The sequence below is a fragment of the Pleurodeles waltl genome, chromosome 11, assembly GCF_031143425.1.
Source record: "Pleurodeles waltl isolate 20211129_DDA chromosome 11, aPleWal1.hap1.20221129, whole genome shotgun sequence".
NCBI classification, from domain to species: Eukaryota; Metazoa; Chordata; class Amphibia; order Caudata; family Salamandridae; genus Pleurodeles; species Pleurodeles waltl.
In genome coordinates, this window is record NC_090450.1 from 992,505,214 (window position 1) to 992,527,639 (window position 22,426).

Consider the following 22,426-nt stretch of genomic DNA (forward strand, 5'->3'; position numbering starts at 1 on the left):
AGGCTACTTTCCTACAGAACCCCCACCCTGTTTGGTTATTTTTACCTGAAGTACATTGAAACTGTGGACCCTGTAATTCCCTATTTTGAGGACGAGGAAGAAGTTTTAAAGTGGGGCAGGATGACTGTCCCTGGGACCCTATGTTAGGACAGGGTTGCTGTCCTAGGGGTTGTAATGCTACAAAGGGGTGCTATCTGAGCAGGGCTAGAGCAGGACGAAAAGTGTGTCCCAAAGTCTCTAAAGGAGGACAGGGCTGCTGTCTTTCCTGGAGTAGAGCAGGACATGGTTGCTGTCCCAAGGGCTATACATAAGGACAGGTTTGCTGTCCTGAGGAGTAAGAGGTACTGCAGGGCTGCTGCACTAACGTTTCTCTGGGAGTGGCGGAGGGTTGCTCCAAGTTTTGTAAGATGGGGCAGGGCTGCTGTTCTGTCTTAGGTTTCTCACAGAGAGATACTTTTACCTCTGGGAGTTCAGCTGTGGTAGCTTTTGACTCCTTTGGAACAGGCTCCACCCTAGGGGTGATATCCCCCCTCAGAGGAATGATATCCATAGTGGGAGGGTGGACAGGGGATACCATTATATCATGCATGCCTGTGTTTTTAGGAGTGTCCTGGGCCATTATTTCAGGTTCCAGTACTCCTTCCCTACTTTGCTTTTTAGTCTCCTTTGAGATAAAAGGGAGCAATTGTTGGGGTACACCCAGCATGGATGCATGGGTAAGAAACTCTACCTCAGCGCAGTCTGAGGTCTCTAGGTAATTTCCTAAGAGACAGTCTGCAGGCAAGCTAGGTGAGACTACCAACTACTTAGGGCCAGTAACTCCACCCCAGCTAAGTTGCACTACAGCTAAGGAGAGGGACTGAGTGGAGTTATTCATATCATTGACTTGGTACTTCTGACCAAGTAGGTGTTGTGCAGGTGACACTAAATTTTTTGTGACTATGGTGATACTGGCACCTGTGTCCCTTTAGGCCTGGGCCTCAACACCATTTATTACAATTGGCTGCTTGTACTTATCCATCTTAAGGGGACAAGCAGCTAGGGTGGCAAGGCCTGTGCAACCTATTGCCCTGAATATGTTTTCTATTACAAATGGTAAAGAATTGGTTGAGTTAAACCATATAAACAGTGCAATGTTCATAACATATTTCAAATAACCCAATAATGCCTATAACATTGAAAGGTCATAAGCAGAATAAAAATGATATATATATTACATTTCATGAAAATTTCCCAGCACTCAAACTTTATAAAAAATCAATTGTTGCTCACTTCACATAATCTTGGGGACCTTGACAAAAATTACCCATTGAATAGAATTCCGGGCGGATTTCAAGATCAGATAAAACCTCAAGTCCATTGGTTAATCTTTGATTGCTTAATTTACATCAGCAGTTTTTAAATCCCATACCTGTTTTTGATACAGAATCCTTTGGTCCCTTATTATATATAATCTATAACACTATTGTGTAGTCCGTTTAAAATTGTAGTCACAGAAGACAGCATACAGACCTCAAAAACGTATCTTCTACCTATGCTTCATGCAGGTATTGGGAGTCGGGACTCACCGTAGAGTTGCCAAATCCTGACTTTGTCTTCGTATGGAAGGTCGTATTTCAGGGGGTCCCCCACTGGCCCCTGGTAGTAAGGCCGCATGATGGACTCGATTGCAGAGATGTGTGTCAGTCCAATGGAGTGTCCAAACTCGTGAACAGCCACAGCAAACAGGTCCATCCCATGGGCATCTTAAAGAGAGACGTACCACATTATCACTTTGAGGGTGAAATATTTTATGGAGAGTCCTACCATGTTATAACCTCAACAGAGAGCATCTAAAATTGAGACATACAACTTCATAATGTCACACTACTTTTTGACCTTGACGGCGATACACCAACGGCGTACTCTTAACAGGAAACCATCTCGAATATAGATATACCACTTTACGATCTCATGGTTGAGCATCTTAGAAAGAGACAATCATGCTATAAGAGACCATCAATTATACTATGGTAAAATATATCACTGTGTAACTGGGAGCCTAGGTCCATATGTACGAAAGCTTTTTCCCATAGACACAGAATGGGTAAAATCCTTTGGTACATCTGGCCCCTAATATCTAAGAGAGACTCAACTTCATGGCTTGAATTTTGAGCAACTTAAAAAGAGACATACCCCATTATGACCTCAACAGAGAACATCTTCCAGATAGACTTACTAGCCTATGACCCCGGCAGGGACCATCTCAAAGAGAGACATACCACATTATTACCTCGAAGGTCAAACATCTTAGAGACATGACACATTACAACCTTGACCAAGAGTATTTGAAAAAGAGAAATTCCACTTAATGACTTCAGCAGAGAACATCTTCAATAGAAACAAAGACCACTTTATGACCTTGACAAAGAGCATCTTAGAGAAAGACTTTCCACATTATGACCTTAACAGTCATTCGTCTTAAACAGAGACATAACATATTGTCTCCTCAACAGGACAGCATCTCAAATACTGACCAATCACATTAATTGAGCATCGTTAAAAGAGACGTGGGACCTCATGATACAAGACAGACGCATATCTTAAGAAGAAACATGTCACTGTGCAACTGAGAGTCAAATACCTTTGAGAGATGCAAAGTTGTGACTTTGACTGTTCAGTATCTTTAAATTAAATAAATGGCTTTAAAGTCCATTTCCAGTGCTCCAGTAGTGCCTACAGAACAGGGTGCAATACACCAGAGGACTCCAGAATGGGGTGCAATGCTGTAGTTGTGTCCTAGAGCACAAGGCACAATACTTCAGAAGAGGAGTCCAGAAAACAGAAAAGGAAACAATCCTTCAGTTGTGACATACAGAAGGGGGAACAATACCCTTGTGGTCTATAGAAGGGGACATAATTTTCTAGTTGTGGCGTATTGAATGGACCACAGTACTCTTTTTGTAACCTACAGAATGGAGGCTGCTGAAGATGGGGTCCCAGAAGGGCACAGGACTTCAGATAGCTGCATGAAAGGCATCAACACACCAAGACAAACTCTCAAGCAGTTGAGTGTGGAGCTGCAGAAAATTAAACTCCACTGTGATCTCATTTCTGACAAACACTGATGCCAAATGGAAGATGTGAACTAAAAGAGAAGACTCATTGCAAAAGGAAGGTGTGAATTTGAGAAGGAAATATTCAGTGGGAATGAATTATGAGACAGGACCAGTTGGATCCATTGTGAGCCATGGGGGTTGGAACAGGGTGTGAGAAATTAATTATCAGTCCATAATTACCACCTGGGTACACAGCCACGATCCAGGCCGCGAGGCATGTGCATAGCAGAAAATGCAACTTTAATTGGCTCCTTCTGCCTCATTTGTATGATGTCTCAGTGTGAGTGTGTGACACCGGGAGAGAACTGTAGCTCAGAATGACTCACTAGTCTGCGTCAAAATCAAAACACATTTCTCTTCTTGGACGATGGTTCAAATCAGGCAAAATGGAGCATTGGCCAAACTCCATTGCCCGTTGGTGCTGTTTCGGGCTCAGAAGGTAAAGCTTCTGGTGGTGTTAGACTCCCTCTGTCAAAGACAGCAGACCAGTTGGCTACCAGTTAGACAGTCACAAGAAAGAGTCCCCACAAAAAAACACACTTCAGCTGACTGATGGGGATGCACAACACTGAAACTGTAAGAGGCCAGGGACATCAATATCTAGTGTGGTAAGTGCAGGCAATTACACAAGGCAATCCAGGCAGGTGTTGAGTCACCAAAATGCTGGAGGCAGGGAACATGTGCTTCTAAGTCATATGAATGATGTTTCATGCAATAACCTGTTTTGCACAAATTATTGTTTACTCTATAAGGATTTTTGTAATTTCCATTTGTGTCATCAGCTATTTGTTTGATCACAAAGGTGGCATCACACCGCTGAATCAGATTTTGTCCTTCTAAAGCCCCATGAAAAGATCATACAGGGTTGAAACGTTGACATTTTCAACACAAAAAAGATTGATTTATGTTTGTGTATTTGTGACATTAACATGTCCAATAGCTGATCCATAACACACTACTACAAAGTGTCAACTGTTGAATTTTATTGCTGGTCAAAAGTAGGGTGAGTTTGTGTATCATGAATTGACATAAAAATTTATGATACCTAGGCCCATATTTATACTTTTTGACGCAAAACTGCGCTAACGCAGTTTTGCGTCAAAAAAATTAGCGCCGGCTAACGTCATTCTGAAGCGCCATGCGGGCGCCGTATTTATTGAATGACATTAGCCGGCGTTATCTGCCGGCGCCGTCTGGTGTGCGTTAAAAAAAACGACGTACACCAGGCAGCGCCGGCGTAGGGGGATATGGGGCTTGGGCGTCAAGAAATGGGGCAAGTCAGGTTGAGGCAATTTTTTCGCCTCAACCCGATTTGCGCCATTTTTTTTCACTCCCAACCCCCATAGAAATGACTCCTGTCTTAGCAAAGACAGGAGTCATGCCCCCTTGCCCAATGGCCATGGTCATTGGGCATAGTGGCATGTAGGGGGGCACAAATCAGGCCCCCCTATGCCACAAAAAAAAAAAAAAAACACTTACCTGAACTTACCTTAATGTCCCTGGGATGGGTCCCTCCAGCCTTGGGTGTCCTCCTGGGGTGGGCAAGGGTGACAGGGGGTGTCCCTGGGGGCATGGGAGGGCACCTCTGGGCTTCTTCAGAGCCCATAGGTCCCTTAACGCCTGCCTTTTGCAGGCGCTAAAAAACGGCGCAAAAGCGGGCGTACGTCATTTTTTTTGACCCGCCCACTCCCGGACGTGAATTTTGCCTGGGAGTATAAATCCGACGCACATGCCTCGGAGTCGATTTTTTAGACGGGAACGCCTACCTTGCATATAATTAACGCAAAGCAGGTGTCCACGCTAAAAAATGACGCTAACTCCATGGACTTTGGTGCTAGACGCGTCTAACGCCAAAGTATAAATATGGAGTTAGTTTTGCGTCGAAATTGCGTAAAAAAAAACGACGCAATTCCGGCGCAAACGGATTATAAATATGCCCCCTTGTTTCTGCCACTGCCTTCAAGATCCCTGAGACCAGGGGTAATTAAAGCAGTTTGACGGATATGAAAAGGGGAATCAGGGTTTACAGCTGTTGCCAGTGGATAATGTTGCTCACTGAACAGGTATTATAAACAAAGGATGGTGTTTTTGGGGCGGTGCCATCCCGTGGCCAGCAGTGACAGGTAAACAGGTCTCTGCAGCAGCTCTTGTGGTGGCATCAAGGTCCTAGGAACAAGGGGGCACATTTACCAATCTTTCAAGCCGCCTTGCGCTGCGTGAAAGAGAAAGGGCAGCAATGCGCTGTATTTAACATCACGCTACATTCCTCTCCATTCCTTGCGCCGGCGCCTTTTGGCTGCCTAGCGCCAATGCAGGCACCCATGAGGATTAATAAAGCCAGTTTTTACAAATGACATGCATGTGAGAGACGGGATATGGAGAGATGAGGGGCCCTAGCCTTGGTGCATGGGTGCACACGTTCTAGGCAGCTTTGTTTGTGTGCAGGTAGGGGCCCCATCCTGCACAAAAACAATCCTCTGAGGCGTTTTACTCTTTCTACGTGTGCTGCAGAAAGAGGAAAAAAGGAGGAAAAATAAAGATACTTCTCCTCATTGTGCCTCCCCTGGGAAGGCGTAGCATTTAGACGCATTCACAGGTTTACCAGTGTACGTAAATCTGGAATTACACCACAATCCATGGGTTTTGTGTGAGAATACCCACGCTCCACCTATGGAACGCCTCCCGTAGGTAAGGAAATGCAATCCACCGACTTGTGCTCCATTGCGTTACTCTAGATTTATCAAGCCATGCAGAGCCACGCGAGGTGGCCATGTGTGGCTTGATAAATCTGACTTAGCAGTTGCGTCGCTCTTGTGCCCCCTTACAGGGCGTAAGGCTGACGCAACCCATTGATAAATATGCCCCTCGGTTCCTCCAACTCTTTGCATACGGCTAGAGGAAGAACACAGGGCAGAGCGGAGGGTTTGCGGCAGTGGAGGACTAACTGGTGTTAGCTGGTACCGCGAGCTCTCAGGGATGAGGGATGGTAACTTTCCCGGTGGGTCTCTGCACCACTGTCATTGCTTGGGACCTGCATGAAAGTAATTCCAGGCATCTGCAGGAGGGTGGAAACAAGAGATGAAGGCTTCAGGTTCTATGTTCAAGGGTGTTGGTTGGTTCTGCAGTCTTTATTATTTTGGGCCTGAATTAGAACTTGGTGGAGGGGTTACTCTGACACAATGGTGACGGATATCCTGTCTGCTGAAATCTAAATACCATTGGAAATAATGGGATTTATATTTCGGCCATCAGGGTATCCATCACTGTTGTGACGGAGTAACCCATCACCAAGTTCCAAACCAGGCCCTTTGTCTCATCAGTTGTGTTATCGGGTGATGGTGCCATTTTTGGATTCATTCAATGGCCTTGATTTAACCTAGCATGAGTCGCTGATGTGGACACACTGCGCAAGGATAACGTTGCATAGCGTCTAGCTGTTTTCTAGTGCAGCCCTCTTAGAGCTTTCTATTGGTACCGGCTTAACTTCCCAACTCCCCCCTTTGGATGTCTCAGCCCTCCCTGTCTCTGGGATACCCAGTGCCCATCCTGCTCCTACTCTGGCCATGGCTGCCTAGACCACTTGCTCCAGGCCAGTACCCCACACCTTGTCAACTACCCTGGGAATCTGCTCCCTGATCTCGGTTCATAAGCAGATCCAGCTGCAGGTCACCTTGACCCCTTCTGGTACCCGGCTCGTGCATTGCACAATGGCTGTTCCCATGGGTCACGTGCTCTCTGTGCCTCAAGACTCGAGGCGCACCTCAATGTTTAGGCCCATCAGGCCTGAGTTTGATTGTGTTTCTGTTCAGCGGGAAGTAGCTTCAGAGGCATGGCTACCATTGGTGCAGCAGGTGCAGTGGCGCCGGGCCTACTGACCACTGTCAGTGCTGTATTTTATTACCTCACCAGCAGTCAGAGTAGTTATTTCCACTCATCCCTTTTTGCTGCTGAAGGGTCCTGGCATTCAGTCTTCCAAGGGCTCAGTACATTGCTCGGGGGTGCACTGAGGTGCTAACTTGGGCCTACAGGGTCACCAGTGCCTTTTTTATGTATAGGAGCTTTGCAATGAGCACCTATGATCAAGGTCGGTTTTAGGGCAGTGCGACCGGTGCGGCCGCACTGGTTGCTGACCTGGGGGCAAAGAAGGGACAGTGACCTCAGTGGGGGGAGGTGAAAGGGGAGACGCTATGTTTAGCAATAACTTACAATTTAAAAGCACCTGCTGCAGAGTTCCTTGTGTGTCCATCACACAGCTCCTGGTAGAGAGAGATGGAGTTTTGTCTAGTGGCAGTTTTGACTGAAGTAGCACAGAGGGTTAATGTGCCTGCTGCAAAGGACAGATCTATATTTTATGTGGATAGCTGTGTGGATTAGTAAATCCAGTCTTTACTAGCGCGTTAAAACAATTGAAATGTATGTGAGAGAGGGGCTATGGAGAGATGAGGGGCACTTTTGTTGGATGGATGAGAGGCAATACAAGGAGGAGGCCATAAGTGTGTGGGGGGAGGGGAGCTGTTTTTTTGGGGGGCAGGAATTGTAAAACAGATTGTCACACCGGAAGTCACCAGTACCAAAGCCCCTGCCTGTGGGGGCCCCACAGTGACCTGACACACTGGTCTGTACGCGCGCACACTCCGCACTTACAACAAAAAAGAATGAATTGGTTAATGGCGTGATATCGGGAGTGCAGCGACTCTCTTACCCTGACGTACCTGATGACCGAAAAGTCCAGGACTCTTCGTCGTCGAAGTGGGTGTCCCCCGCCGTGTGGTGCTCCCCTGGGAAGAAGGCGTGCGCCACGGTGCCCCCCGGTCCGTCGAAGGGGTACCCGTCGTTGTGCTCGGCCCGTGAGAAGTCGATCTGGATGTCCGCGTTGTTCCCGGCCACCTCGTGGAAGTTGAGCGGGGTGATGTCGCTCCAGACCTTCAGCGCGTAGTACATCAAGGCGCGGACGGTGTCGTGGCCCAGGCGTGACTCCCGCGGGAACGTGCGCACTCTGCGGGGACCACAACAAGCGGAAATACTTTGTATCTTAACCTTTATATAGCTTTTAATCATTGCACCATTAATTAATGAAACACGTTCCAAACTAACAGCATTATTATTTCAGCAGCGCAATGTTCGGGTCGCCATGCGCTTTATAAATCCTCTACCATAGCATTCTTTATTAGACAATTTTCACAAGGACTCCTACCCTTTAGTTGCACGGATATAAAACCTGCCATTCTTGAGTACAATAATACACCAGAACATTAGTAATATCCTGACAACAGCTTAGTGTCTACTGATCAGTATTTAATATCAAAATATCATTTTATTATAGATAGGCAGGGAAGGCAGATATCACTTGGAACAGATGGAGAGAGCTGTGTAGTGTTGGGGGCCCTAGGCCTCATGCTACGAAAGAAGGTGACACAGACACAGTGGCATGGTTCAGGTAACTGGCCTCGGGCACGTGCGCGGGCCCTTTTTATTGGCAGGGTCGCCTGACTGGTGACGCCTGTGTTGGATGGGTGTGGGGTGTGTGTGTAAAGCCAGCCCTCAGCCGAGCGGCTGTTGGAACACTAGAACGTGTCCAGCAGGACACTACAAGCAGCCATCCTGTAGAAGAACTGGACTAATGTCTTCCACATCTGGTAGACGTCGCTACCAGTGGTGCAGCAGGTGCAGTTGCACCGTGGCCCAGAGCCCTGAGAGGTGCATGGAACCCTGACAGTGCTGAGGCTTTCTCACGCTTTCTCTCAATGAATCTAGAGCAGATGGCCCCAGCGTGCACAACTCACCAGCAGTCTGCGACATGACATCACCAGACTCACCGACTCCAAGAGAACCCCATTGACTTTTCAGGGGTGAACCTAGCACGTGACCAAATCTTCGCAACATATTCAGTTAGCGTTAGCCTAGCTCAGTGGTCTTCAAACATTTTTATGCTGCGCCCCCCCAGTGGGGGCAAAAAAATCATCAGGCACCCCCTCCAAATTTTTCACAATTATTCTATTGAGTTGGCAATGTTTAAATATGTCTAGGGTAATTTAAACATTGCAGTTAATTTTTGTCATCTTTTTAAAAAGGCAATCAAATACATGTTAGACAAACATACTATTCTGGTCCGGCAGGCCTTACTAACATGTAAAGGTATCCACAGTGTGATTACTTGAAGTGGGGGTTTTGAAGAGTATTTGGAGTCCCTTCCCTTTTGACACATACTCCCTGCTAGGATATAAATGACAAAAGATGCTAGCAATGACCCATCACGGAGCGGTTTACCGGTCATCATCTCTTCCCACTTAAAACAAAGCCTTGTTATCAGCACAATGCTTCTTTTGGCAAGAGCCTGGCACCCCCGGGATCTCTTGAGACCCCCCTTGGGGGGCCAGCCTCCAGTGTGAAGACTCCTGGCCTAGCTCACCTTTCCTCTCTTACAACCCTGTTTTAAAGAAAATAACGACAATACATTTATTTTCCCAATATTGCTTTTTTCTTCACATGCACCTAAAACAAAATGTCCATTTTGAAGCATCTTCGATTTGGGTTCGTCTTTTGGTATATTTCTTTATTTTTATTTCTTCATTTTCTCATAATCTTGAATCTGACATGCCTGACACGCACAAACCATACAAGTAATCTTTTTTTCACTGCAGTTGTAAGTTGTCTGAAGTTAGCAGAGAAAAATGTAACTCTGTGGCCTGTCTTATTTTTCAGGTTTGAAATCATGTGTTGCCTAACTATGACACCCTATTACCCTCCTGGCCCTTCCCTCACACCCCTAAACCCACCACCCGCACTTCTTTCATCTGGACTTCACCATGACTTTGGACACTGTGAGGGAATGGGGTGCATCATATGGTGTGGTTGTGCAACCTCACCGTGTAATGCACTTAGCAACCTGTTTAGGATCCTTAGGTTTCCTCTGTCAAAGCCTCAGCTCACCCCTGGGTAGCTGTGGCTCTGAGCAGCAAGGCTTACACAAAGGAACGAGCGTAAAGCACTGAAACAGCAACAAAAGAATTCAAGATGAAATCAACATAACACTCAAGAAATTCGACACCAATTTATAAAAAAATAGACTGTATTTTTATGAGAATTTAGACTCTAGAATGAAAAAGATCCACCAGGCGTTCCACAGATATAGAATTATTTACAAGCAATAATAAATCAAAGCAATTTCACGCAACCACAAATAAGCCTTGGCAGAGTCAAAAAATTGGACACGTTGAAACTTTATCAAAGAAAACTTAGGTATGTGTCAATGCGATCGGTTAGAAGTACTTGGGGTGACCAACTCTGTCAGGGAGCTAATCAGGGGGACCACCAAGGTCTTCAAGAACAGTTACCTTCACTCAAGAAGTAGTCCTTTGGCAGTTTCAGACACTTTACCCATGTTGCAATGGAGTCCTAGTGAGTGGTCCTGATGCAAGGTATGAAGGATGCTGCGGATGCTCCATGGATTTTGTTGATGCGATGCAGTAGACGGGGGTCTTCCTGCAGGGATTGCTCAGGCCACGGAGATGGTGGGAGGGTCCTGTTTGCAGGGTCGACGTCCCACAAAGTTCTCTCTGGTCTGGCTGAATTCCAGTCACCACTGGACTACCAGTCGTCCATTGTGGCGGTCACAGGCTAATCCTTCCTGAGTCGCCAACTGACCTTCTGAGTGTCCCAGCAGCTCTCCGACAGCACTCCCAGGTTCAGCAAACGTGAGTGCAACTCTGTGCGTCGGGTCTTGGTCCCTGGTGCTGCACGGCGGCAGTGGTAGCAACTTGAAGACTTTTGGCTATCAACTTGCCCCAGCAGGCTTCTTCAGCTGTTGCGTCCTTGTGCATGGCACAGGAGCCCAGTCAGCTGGCCCTTGGCTTGACTGGGCTCTGGAGGTAACTTGTTCTTTGGACAGGACACAGCAGGCACAGCCCCTCTCTTCACTAGCCACCAGGTGCAGTGGGTGCAGTCTTCCACAGTGCAGCCTCTCTTTGCTGGTCCCTCAGTGCCGCAGGGCAGTCCTCCTTACATCGTTCTTCCAAGTCAGTTGAGATCTGTCATCTGGATGCTGGGGTGTCCCATTTATTGCTCAAGAAGTGCCCTCAGGGCAGGATGCGGCTACAAGGTTCCCTCCCACCTGGTGACCACAGCTGGCTATCCCAGTATGCACCACTGTGCCCACTCCCAAGATGTCAATAACTCTCTCTCGGTGTTCAGGCCTCACTAGCCCACCCCTGGGATGTGGCTACCCCAGGGCTACACGCCCCATACAAAAAGAGGCTTTCCTTACAGACACACATATTGCCTTATAATTCTGAACCACTCATTTTACAGATTCATGGATGATAGTTCACCAAAATGCCAGGGGGAGCGGAAGTGACATCACATCCTCTTTGACCTCACTGACATCACAGGAATTCACATCATACCCATGAAGTGATACCAAGTGACCTTGATTCTTCTATCACGATAATTGGCATCACTGAAGCCTAGTCCATACCTCAAAGATAAAAATAATAATTTATAAATCACAAGGAGAGGCACAAAAAACTGCTTAAAAACACAATAGTGGATATGTCCACCTGTTTCAATTCATATGAATCATTTATTCAACGTGAACTATGGTATTGATCGAATTACACCAAATCATTGTTAATTAGTTTTGTTTTGTGATCACTTGTAGAACAGTATCGGTTGTGTCAATCACAGAGGTGAAAGTTTTACTCGAACATAATTCTTCCTGTATTCACAACAATGAGTAAGGGAAACAGGTTGGAAATGTGTATACTTTTGAAAATGCGTTTCATGTTATGACGCATTCTAGAGTGAGTATCACACTGCTGTGGGTACTGATTCCCCAGTGAGAGCTGCAGAATCTCAGCCGCGGCCCTCAAGGCACTGTTCTGTGTCTTGGCTCTACTTTTGCCATCTCTGAGGACAGGGTTCGCAGCGGCACTGCCTAGGGTCACAAGGGCACGCCCACCCCGTGACCCGTGTGACGTCCATGTGCAGATTGCAGAAGAATAAGAAAAGGCAGGAGGAGTGCCTCACACAACACAAGGGCTGTAGCACAATATGTAAAACTCAGTGCTCTGCCGGGGTACCGCCCCTGGAGATCCGTGGACCAGGGCACTGTCCTCTGGGGGATGGAGTTCCTAAAATCAAGCCTTTTGGGAACTAGAGGTTTTGTCCATAAGATCCATGTACATGAGGACAGTGTGTTATGTGCTCAAAGATAAAGGGTCCTACTACTCACATGTGTGGCAGAGGGTCACTGTTCTGTGCTGGGGGCTCTTACCACCCCCCTTGTATCTATGGCAGAGGGTCACAGCCCTGTGCTGGGGGCTCTTACCACCCCTTGTATCTATGGCAGAGGGTCATAGCCCTGTGCTGGGGGGCTCTTACCACCCCTTGCATCTATGGCAGAGGGTCATAGCCCTGTGCTGGGGGCTCTTACCACCCCTTGTATCTATGGCAGAGGGTCATAGCCCTGTGCTGGGGGCTCTTATCACCCCTTGTATCTATGGCAGAGGGTCACAGCCCTGTGCTGGGGGCTCTTACCACCCCCCTTGTATCTATGGCAGAGGGTCACAGCCCTGTGCTGGGGGCTCTTACCACCCCTTGTGTCTATGGCAGAGGGTCACAGCCCTGTGCTGGGGGCTCTCACCACCCCTTGTATCTATAGCAGAGGTTCACAGCCCTGTCCTGGTGGGGCTCCTACCACCCCTTGTATCTATAGCAGAGGTTCATAGCCCTGTGCTGTGGTGGCTCTTACCACCCCTTGTATCTATGGCAGAGGGCCACAGCCCTGTGCTGGGGGCTCTTACCACCCCTTGTATCAATGGCAGAGGGTCACAGCCGTGTGCTGGGGGGCTCTTACCACCCCTTGTATCTATGGCAGAGGGTCATAGCCCTGTGCTGGGGGGCTCTTATCACCCCTTGTATCTATGGCAGAGGGTCACAGCCCTGTGCTGGGGGGCTCTTACCACCCCTTGTATCTATGGCAGAGGGTCACAGCCCTGTGCTGGGGGGGGCTCCTACCCCCCCTTGTATCTATGGCAGAGGGTCACAGCCCTGTGCTGGGGGACTCCTACCACCCCTTGTATCTATGCAGAGGGTCACAGCCCTGTGCTGGGGGGCTATTACAACTCCTTGTCTCTATGGGAGAGGGTCACAGCCCTGTGCTGGGGGCTCTTACCACCCCCCTTGTATCTATGGCAGAGGGTCATAGCCCTGTGCTGGGGGCTCTTACCACCCCTTGTATCTATGGCAGAGGGTCACAGCCCTGTGCTGGGGGTTCTTACAACCCCTTGTATCTATAGCAGAGGTTCACAGCCCTGCCTGGTGGGGCTCCTACCACCCCTTGTATCTATAGCAGAGGTTCATAGCCCTGTGCTGGGGTGGCTCTTACCACCCCTTGTATCTATGGCAGAGGGTCACAGCCCTGTGCTGGGGGGCTCCTACCACCCCTTGTATCTATAGCAGAGGTTCATAGCCCTGTGCTGGGGTGGCTCTTACCACCCCTTGTATCTATGGCAGAGGGTCACAGCCCTGTGCTGGGAGCTCTTACCACCCCTTGTATCTATGGCTGAGGGTCATAGCCCTGTGCTGGAGGCTCTTATCACCCCTTGTATCTATGGCAGAGGGTCACAGCCCTGTGCTGGGGGGGCTCCTACCCCCCCTTGTATCTATGGCAGAGGGTCATAGCCCTGTGCTGGGGGGATCTTACCACCCCTTGTATCTATGGAAGAGGGTCACAGCCCTGTGCTGGGGGACTCTTACCATCCCTTGTATCTGTGGCAGAGTCATAGCACTGTGCTGGGGGGCTCCCTATGGGTGGCAAAATAAATGCTGCAGCCCATGGGAATCTCCTGGAACCCCAATACCCTGGATACCTAAGTACCATATACAAGGGCATTATATGGGTGTACCAGTGTGCCAATGAGAATTGGTAAATTTAGTCACTAGCCTGCAGTGACAAATTTAGAAAGCAGAGAAAGCATAACCACTGAGGTTCTGGTTAGCAGAGCCTCAGTGATACAGTTAGGCACCACACAGGGAACACATACAGGGCACATACTATGAGCACTGGGGTCCTGCCTGGCAGGATCCCAGTGACACCAGGGCTAAAACAACATACACACAGTGAAATATGGGGGTAACATGCCAGGCAAGATGGTACTTTCCTACAGGGGGCTCTTACCACCCCTTGTATCTATGGCAGAGGGTCACAGCTCTGTGCTGGGGGCTCTCCCCACCCCTCTTGTATCTATGGCAGAGGGTCATAGCCCTGTGCTGGGGGCTCTTACCACCCCTTGTATCTGTGGCAGAGGGTCACAACCCTGTGCTGGGGGGCTCTTACCACCCCTTGTATCTATGGCAGAGGGTCATAGCCCTGTGCTGGGGGCTCCTACCACCCCTTGTATCTATGGCAGAGGGTCATAGCCCTGTGCTGGGAGCTCTTACCACCCCTTGTATCTATGGCAGAGGGTCATAGCCCTGTGCTGGAGGCTCTTATCACCCTTGTATCTATAGCAGAGGGTCAAAGCTGGGGGCTCTTATCACCCCTTGTATCTGTGGCAGAGGGTCATAGCCCTGTGCTGGGGGGCTCTTACCACCCCTTGTATCTATGGCAGAGGGTCACAGCCGTGTGCTGGGGGGCTCTTACCACCCCTTGTATCTATGGCAGAGGGTCACAGCCCTGTGCTGGGGAGCTCTTATCACCCCTTGTATCTGTGGCAGAGGGTCACAGACGTGTGCTGGGGGGCTCTTACCACCCCTTGTATCTATGGCAGAGGGTCACAGCCGTGTGCTGGGGGCTCCTACCACCCCTTGTATCTATGGCAGAGGGTCACAGCCCTGTGCTGGGGGCTCCTACCACCCCTTGTATCTATGGCAGAGGGTCATAGCCCTGTGCTGGGGGGGGGGGCTATTACCACCCCTTGTATCTATGGCAGAGGGTCATAGCCCTGTGCTGGGGGGGCACCTTCCACCCCTTGTATCTATGGCAGAGGGTCATAGCCCTGTGCTGGGGGCTCTTACCACCCCTTGTATCTATAGCAGAGGGTCAAAGCTGGGGGCTCTTATCACCCCTTGTATCTGTGGCAGAGGGTCATAGACCTGTGCTGGGGGGCTCTTACCACCCCTTGTATCTATGGCAGAGGGTCACAGCCGTGTGCTGGGGGCTCTTACCACCCCTTGTATCTATGGCAGAGGGTCACAGCCCTGTGCTTGGGGGCTCTTATCACCCCTTGTATCTGTGGCAGAGGGTCACAGCCCTGTGCTGGGGGGCTCTTACAACCCCTTGAATCTATGGCAGAGGGTCACAACCGTGAGCAACGGGGGCTCTTACCACCCCTTGTATCTATCTCAGACGGTCATAGCCCTGTGCTGGTGGCTCCTACCACCCCTTGTATCTATGGCAGAGGGTCACAGCCCTATGCTGGGGGGGCTCTTACCACCCCTTGTATCTATCTCAGAGGGTCGTAACCCTGTGCTGGGGGGCTCTTACCACCCCCTCGGATATGTGGAAGAGGGTCTTAGCCCTGCGCTTTGGGCGCTTCCTTCCCCTCTGTTGCAGAGGGTCCCTGGTCTGTGACTGGGGGCTCTTCTGTCATGATTATTATTTCTTTAGTCTTGTAGGTGTGCTTCTTTTTTGGTTAAGTGACCTAATCAATCAAAGGTGCATGTGCCTGATTAATGTAGAATGCACATTTAGTTCATGTTATTTTCTCTTGCAACGTGATAATGAAGTCCGTTCAAATATATTCATAGTATTTAATTTGTGTTGACATTCTCTTTTCTGTTAATGTGTTATGAGCAAAGTGTCATTGAAAGCTGATAACTGTGTGTCTCTGTCTTTGTAGCTGTCATTATTTGAAGAACAGTTTGACAGAGTGAGAATAAGGAAAGGACATCAGGCCATTTTGTGTCAATTGTTTATTCTAAAATACAACCTCGCCCTCCTGCTCGGTGTTGTGCTTTATCTTGAGTGATTTTAGTCCTGCAATCCCCTCCACCCCCAAACTCTGTGTTGCTCTCTCCCTCGTGTGCTTTCCCCACCCACAAAACCTCCCCTGCACACCTTGTTACTCTCTCCCTTGTGTGCGTCTCTCACCTCCAAAATACGCACACGACCCATGTTTCTCTCTCCCTTATGTGCTTCCTTCTTGCAAACTGCCCATCCTCCACGATGTATTGCTCTCTCCCTCATGCTGATCTTCTCCTGAAAACACCCTGCCTCATGCTCCATGCTACTCTCTCCCTTGTGTGCATCTTCCCCAAAAGGCACCAAACTCTGTGCTCTAAGTTGCTCTTTCCGTGTTGTGGTCTACACCTCTAGGAAAACAATCCTACTATTTTGCTTTCTTTCTTGTGTGTCTTCCCTAACCCCACCCTCTAAACAGTGCTAGTAAAGCCAATAGTTTCATAAGGTGAGACCTATTGGCTTTGACATTGGTTGTTTCCTTTCCGAGTGCACCACCATTTTAGATCAGTAAATTGAAAGAAAAAGCCAATAGTGCCCAAATTATAACGCACGCCTGCGTCTTTATTCTTTTTACCCAAACTGCATTGCCAAAAAGCATTGGTAAAGCCAAAGACCCTTTAAGAGATGGACAAAGTGGACTCTGGCCCAGAGCCCCAGTCGTTCAGGGGGCCTCTGATAAAGCCAAATCTGTGCTGCAGAGAGGCGTGCCCTGATTACCTTGAATAATTCTTAAACAGATTGTTTCAAATACGTTTCCCTTTCATTTATTTTTAATGTGGGCGGTGTGTGATAGGCTATAACAGACATTTTGCAGAGAAATGTTCTATTTATATTTCATGCAACACTCACAAAAATATCAAAACAGGACCTCGCATATGAGAAATGGAATGGTGTCACAGAGATTATTTGCAGTAATATTAGTGAACTGCGGCTGTGTTACAATATTAAGAACACAGACCACTATCTCTGAAAATTAGATGTTAACACATTAAGAATTGGGACGAGCCAAAGAGGGCATGAAAGAGCTGAAACTGGATCATAAATTCTAAGCTGTTCTGAACAGCCCCCCAGTCCCTAAATTCCTTAAGATATCCCTGGGTAAAGTCAATAGGTCAGCAAGGCACAACTCCACGATCTAATGTGCTTGCCAATGCTTGTTCGTTTGAAATATTGTTCGGTTTCTAGGAGAAATCACTGTTTCTCCTGAAAACCCCTCATTAAGGGCTAATGAAAAATACCTACACCAACTCCCCTCCTAGGGTTGCTTTATTAGTAACCCTATTTCAATGTATATTCCTCTCTTGTGTCTAATGTTCTCATCTGAAACTGTGGTCTGGCCCCAGCTGTCAAGAATCAGCCCTGCAAGCTCTGGCAAGCTGCAAAATGCGCATCTACCGGCAGATGGCAGACTTGCGCCACGAGTCTCTCTTCTTGAGCCGGCTAATCAACCAACGACCTTGGAAGGTGGTAAATACAGCACAGAGGCAGGTTCTCATGGAAACCTGCCATGTCTTGGAAGTAATGTTTCAACAAGCCTAACCCGCAAATAAAATGCTTTTCACAAATTGAAAATAATACCTGCTACGTGGAGTCAGAGCTCCCTGATTGAAGATGCGGGCACCTGGCAGAGCGGGTGCCATGCAGTGCCAGGTGCCCAGCAGCACAAGCTCCAAGCATCCACTGAGGTAGCTTCTGTGCCAGATTGAAACAAAGGGGCATATTTACGAGCCCCCTTGCATCACTTTTGCACCATGCAACGTGGTGTTGTGTGGTGCAAAAGTGACACGAGCCCCAGGCCAGATTGATAAAGCCACGCGGAGGCACACTGCGTGGCTTTGAGTGGCCTCATAAATCTTGAGTAAAGCAACACTTCGCAAATCACTGCGTTGCCTTACTCTGCGCAAGGGAGGCGTTCCATGGGCGTTGCGGTGGGTGTTCCGATGCAACTCTCACGAGTTTTGACGCATCCCCAGATTTACAACCGTACGCCTCCCCAGGGGAGGCGCAACAAAGAGAAATATCTTTATTTTGCCTAGTTTTTTTACACTTTCCATGTGTGCTACATTCTGCAGCACACATAGAAGGAAGAAAAAGCCTCCGTGGATTGTTTCTGCACAGGAAGGTGCCCCCTGCTGCACAAAAACAAACCTCCATTCAACGCAGAAACCCTTGCACTGTGGTGCAAGGGTATCTGCGTTGGACCTAGGCATCCAATTGTGTGCCAGCACATAAATACAGTGCACCCTGCCCTTTCGCTGTGGCACACCACTTTTCCTGTAAATATGCCCCAAGGTCCGAGCTGAGGAGAAATCAGAGTTGCACTCCTGCTGATTGTGGGGCTAACTTAGATATGACAGCAGGTTGCAGCCGCCTCTGACTGCATAGATATTCCCATCGACACGAGAAGCATGAACATGATAACATTTTAAAACTGGAATATGGGAGATTTTGAAAATAATATCGAGGGAATGTATTTTCCCCAGTGACACATATTGAAGCAGAGGCAATTTTGGGCAGGAGACAGCTAAAATAAAGTCATTTTTGGCCTAAAAAAATCAGAAGTTTCTCGTCTGGATCAGGTCTGTTGGCAGGTATGCATGAAACAGGTTCAATAACCTCTTGATGCCCAGGGTAGCTTCTCTGGGTAGTGTACTCGGATGCCAAATCCAGGGGCGTAACACATACTGATGGGGACCCCTTACAGAATGTTTACGGGCCCCCTGAGACTCCCACCTGGGCAGCCACAGATACTCATAGGCCAGATCTTGAATGAGGGCCCCTGAGGGGTAGGGACCCCTTCACCACAGAGGTTCCAGGGGCCAGCGTTACACTCTTGGGTAGACCCAGGTCCACCCTCTTTTGTCCCCGAGGGCCCCCACATATGTTGGGGTGGCAGTGCTGTGGTACGGGGCCACCCCTGGCTTCTGTTTCCTGGTTGCCACACCCGAGCCGCGTACTGTTCCCCCAGCCACAGTTTGGTTATTTTGTTCTGCACCCTGGTCCCCCTACCTCTGCTAATCTGTCCCCCATTAACTTGCCCCCCCTCCACAGACTGCCTCTGGTGTGAGGTATATTTTCTGATTCTTTGAACTCCTATCTCTCGACATTTGTCCCCTGCACCCATGCCCCCAGAGATGGACAAGGCAGTAAATTCACAGGGAGAGCCGAGCCGAGCCAGGGCCGAGCCAGAGCCGAGCCAGGGCCGAGCCAGAGCCGAGCCAGGGCCATGCCAGGGCTGTGGCTTCACCCCAACAGCCAAAGCATGAGCTGAGCCACCAGAGTCTAGGCACGTGAGTGACACAGCAAACATCAAGTAAAAATATAATAAAGGCTCTTCAATTAAAAATATGTTATTTCCTGAACACCTTTACTTCTCTTTAGTGCACTACACGATATCGCTGCATTGACAGTGCTTAATTTGTTCTTGTTGTTTCCGGTGCTGAGCGCCCGCACTTAATTTTGAGGGCCGGCGCCTAGTCTTCTGCGCCAAGCATTTGGTGCGAGCAAAAGACACATATGGGAAAGACGGAGGAAAAGAAAAACGAAACAGCGTCAAAATAGGAGAAAGCAGAAAGCTGCAAGAGTGAGCTGAAGGGGCAGGGAGTGGCTTTAAATGGATTGAAGAGGCCCAAGATGGCTTCAGGATTACGCTGCCTCAGTATTCCGTGTTCCCACATTTAATTGCAGTAGCCCCGGGTTTAAGAAGAAGACTTTGATCTCCGGCACGTTTTTATTTACAAATTAAGCACTGTGTATTGACATCTGTTAAAAAATAATGTGTTTTTTAATCAAGAACTCTTCCCCGTCCCCAGTGTCCTGACAACACAACAGCAGGTGAACCAGGAGTTGTGAGCTTGTATTCTGCATTGTATATGTGTCCAACTCTGTCAGTGTGTGTAAAACAACATTAGTGTCTATTAAACTGTATACAAGTGGGTTTTTTATATACCGCACCTCCTGAACTAAACTCCTCCAATGTGCCTCAGATATCAAAAGGATGCTGTTGGACTTTTGCTTTTGCAGGGTCATCCCCAGACTTTTTTGCCTCCTGCCTCCTATATTTTTCTGACATGTTGCTGTTGGCTTTTCAACTCTGAGCACTTTACCACTGCTAACCAGTGCTAAAGTGCATATGCTCTCCTGTTTAAATTGTATGTAAGTGGTTTATCCATGATTGGCATATTTGATTTACTAGTAAGTCCCTAGTAAGGTGCACTAGAGGTGCCAGGGCCTGTAAATCAAATGCTACTAGTGGGCCTGCAGCACTGGTTGTGCCACCCACATAAGTAGCTCTGTAATCATGTCTCAGACCTGCCACTGCAGTGTCTGTATGTGTATTTTTACACTGTAAATTCGACTTGGCAAGTGTACCCACTTGCCAGGCCTAAACCTTCCCTTTCCTTACATGTAAGGCGCCCCTAAGGTAGGCCCTAGGTAGCCCCCAGGGCAGGGTGCAGTGTATGGATAAGGTAGGACATATAGTAATGTGGTTTATATGTCCTGACAGTGAAATACTGCCAATTTCGTTTTCACTGTTGCAAGGTCTGTCTCTCTCTCATAGGATAATATGGGGGCTACCTTTAAATATGATTAAAGTGTAGATTCCCCTAGAGAGTAGATGGACATGTGGAGTTTGGGATCCCTGAACTCACAATTTAAAAATACATCTTTTAGTAAAGTTGATTTTAAGATTGTGAGTTTGGAAATGCCACTTTTAGAAGGTGAGCATTTTCTTGCTTAAACCATTCTGTGACTCTGCCTTGTTTGTGGATTCCCTGTCTGGGTCAGTTTGACAGTTGGGTTGTTTTTCACCTCACACCAGACAGTGACACAAAGGGAGCTGGGGTGTGATCTGCATTCCTGATTAGCCATCTCTGCTAGGAGGGAGGGGTGGAGTGGTCACTCTCATCTGAAAGGACTGTGCCTGCCTCTGACAATGCTGTCTCCAGCCCCCTGGTGTGTGTCTGAGGCCTTGCCTGGGCAAGGCAGGATTTCACAAAAAGGTGTGAGTCCCCTTTGAAGGAAGGTGACTTCAAAGACTAAAATGGGTATAAGAAGGGCACCCAAACTTACAAACTTTAGAAACACTTCTGGAATCAAGGGGAACCTCTGCCTGGAGAAGAGCTGATCGCTGAGGAACAAGTGCTGCCCTGCCTGTGACTGTGCTTTGTGGAGCTTTCCTGCAGTGCTGCTTCTGCCAGAGTAAGAGGGCAAAGACTGGACTTTGTGTGCCTTCCATCTTGAAGAAGAAATCTCCAAGGGCTTGATGTAGAGCTTGCCTCCTGTTGTTGAAGTCTCAGGGATAGCAAAGACTTCTTCCTGCCAGCACCTGGAGTCTCTGGAGAGACCCCTACTCTGCTCTGTGGTGCCCTTCCAGTTCCTGGGACCCTGAAAGGAGAGGCTGGCAGCCCAAGGACAAAAATACACGCACCGAGCGCCGTGCGGAGAAAAGATCGACGCGAATCCGATCGCGGCTGAGAAAACGACGCGACGCCGGCTCCGCAGCTGAGAAACGACGCCGCAGGAAACGCGACCGGAGAATCGACGCCCGGAGCAGGAGAAACGACGCGCAGCATCGCTGACGAAGGCTGAGAGATCGCAACCTGCGCTGCGGGACTTTCGGACCGTCGCGTGGCTGGCTGTTTCGACGCGCATCGCCGTGCCGAGTTGTTTTCGACGCATATAACCGTGCAGGGTTATTTTCGACGCGCACAGCCCGTGCGGGGTTATTTTTGACGCAAACCAGGTACATTTACACGCTAGCAGCGCTAGTGTGTTGTTACAACTACCTAAAGACTCTTTTTATTTTAAACCTTTAAAAAATCATAACTTGACTTGTGTATGTTGGATTTTTGTCGTTTTGGTCTTGTTTTGTCTAGATAAATATTTCCTATTTTTCTAAACTGGTGTTGTGTCATTTTGTAGTGTTTTCATTAAGTTACTGTGTGTGTTGGTACAAATACTTTACGCCCAGCACTCTGAGGTTAAGCCTACTGCTCTGCCAAGCTACCAAGGGGGTAAGCAGGGGTTAGCTGAGGGTGATTCTCTTTTATCCTAACTAGAGTGAGGGTCCTTGCTTGAACAGGGGGTAACCTGACTGTCAACCAAAGACCCCATTTCTAACATTGGTGACCAGCGGTCGGGATTTGGACTTGTATTTGTACTTGACATACAGTAATTAAGTGTACACTACTGTTTTGATCTCAGACCACTACGTGACCACATACTACTTGTCTTGTGATTCTGCTTTTTGTTCTCTGATGTCCTCCTGGAAGTATTGATGATATTTTTGGACTTTGTTTTTGGTTGTGAAGCCTTTGCAGAATGGAAGTCAATTTCTGGCACCTATTTATGTATAAAAAGTGGC

The 22,426-nt window shown here is 48.3% G+C and overlaps 1 protein-coding gene across 1 annotated transcript in view; it reads right to left on the reverse strand.

Annotated features, from left to right (window-relative positions):
- Positions 1-22,426, reverse strand: part of MMP17 (matrix metallopeptidase 17) — a 195,889-nt gene that overhangs the window by 31,028 nt on the left and 142,435 nt on the right. The window contains exons 4-5 of the mRNA XM_069215344.1: positions 7,811-8,094; positions 1,569-1,745 (exon numbers count right to left, since the gene is read on the reverse strand). Of these exons, the coding sequence (XP_069071445.1) occupies positions 1,569-1,745; positions 7,811-8,094 (461 nt within the window). The remainder of the gene's footprint in view (positions 1-1,568; positions 1,746-7,810; positions 8,095-22,426) is intronic.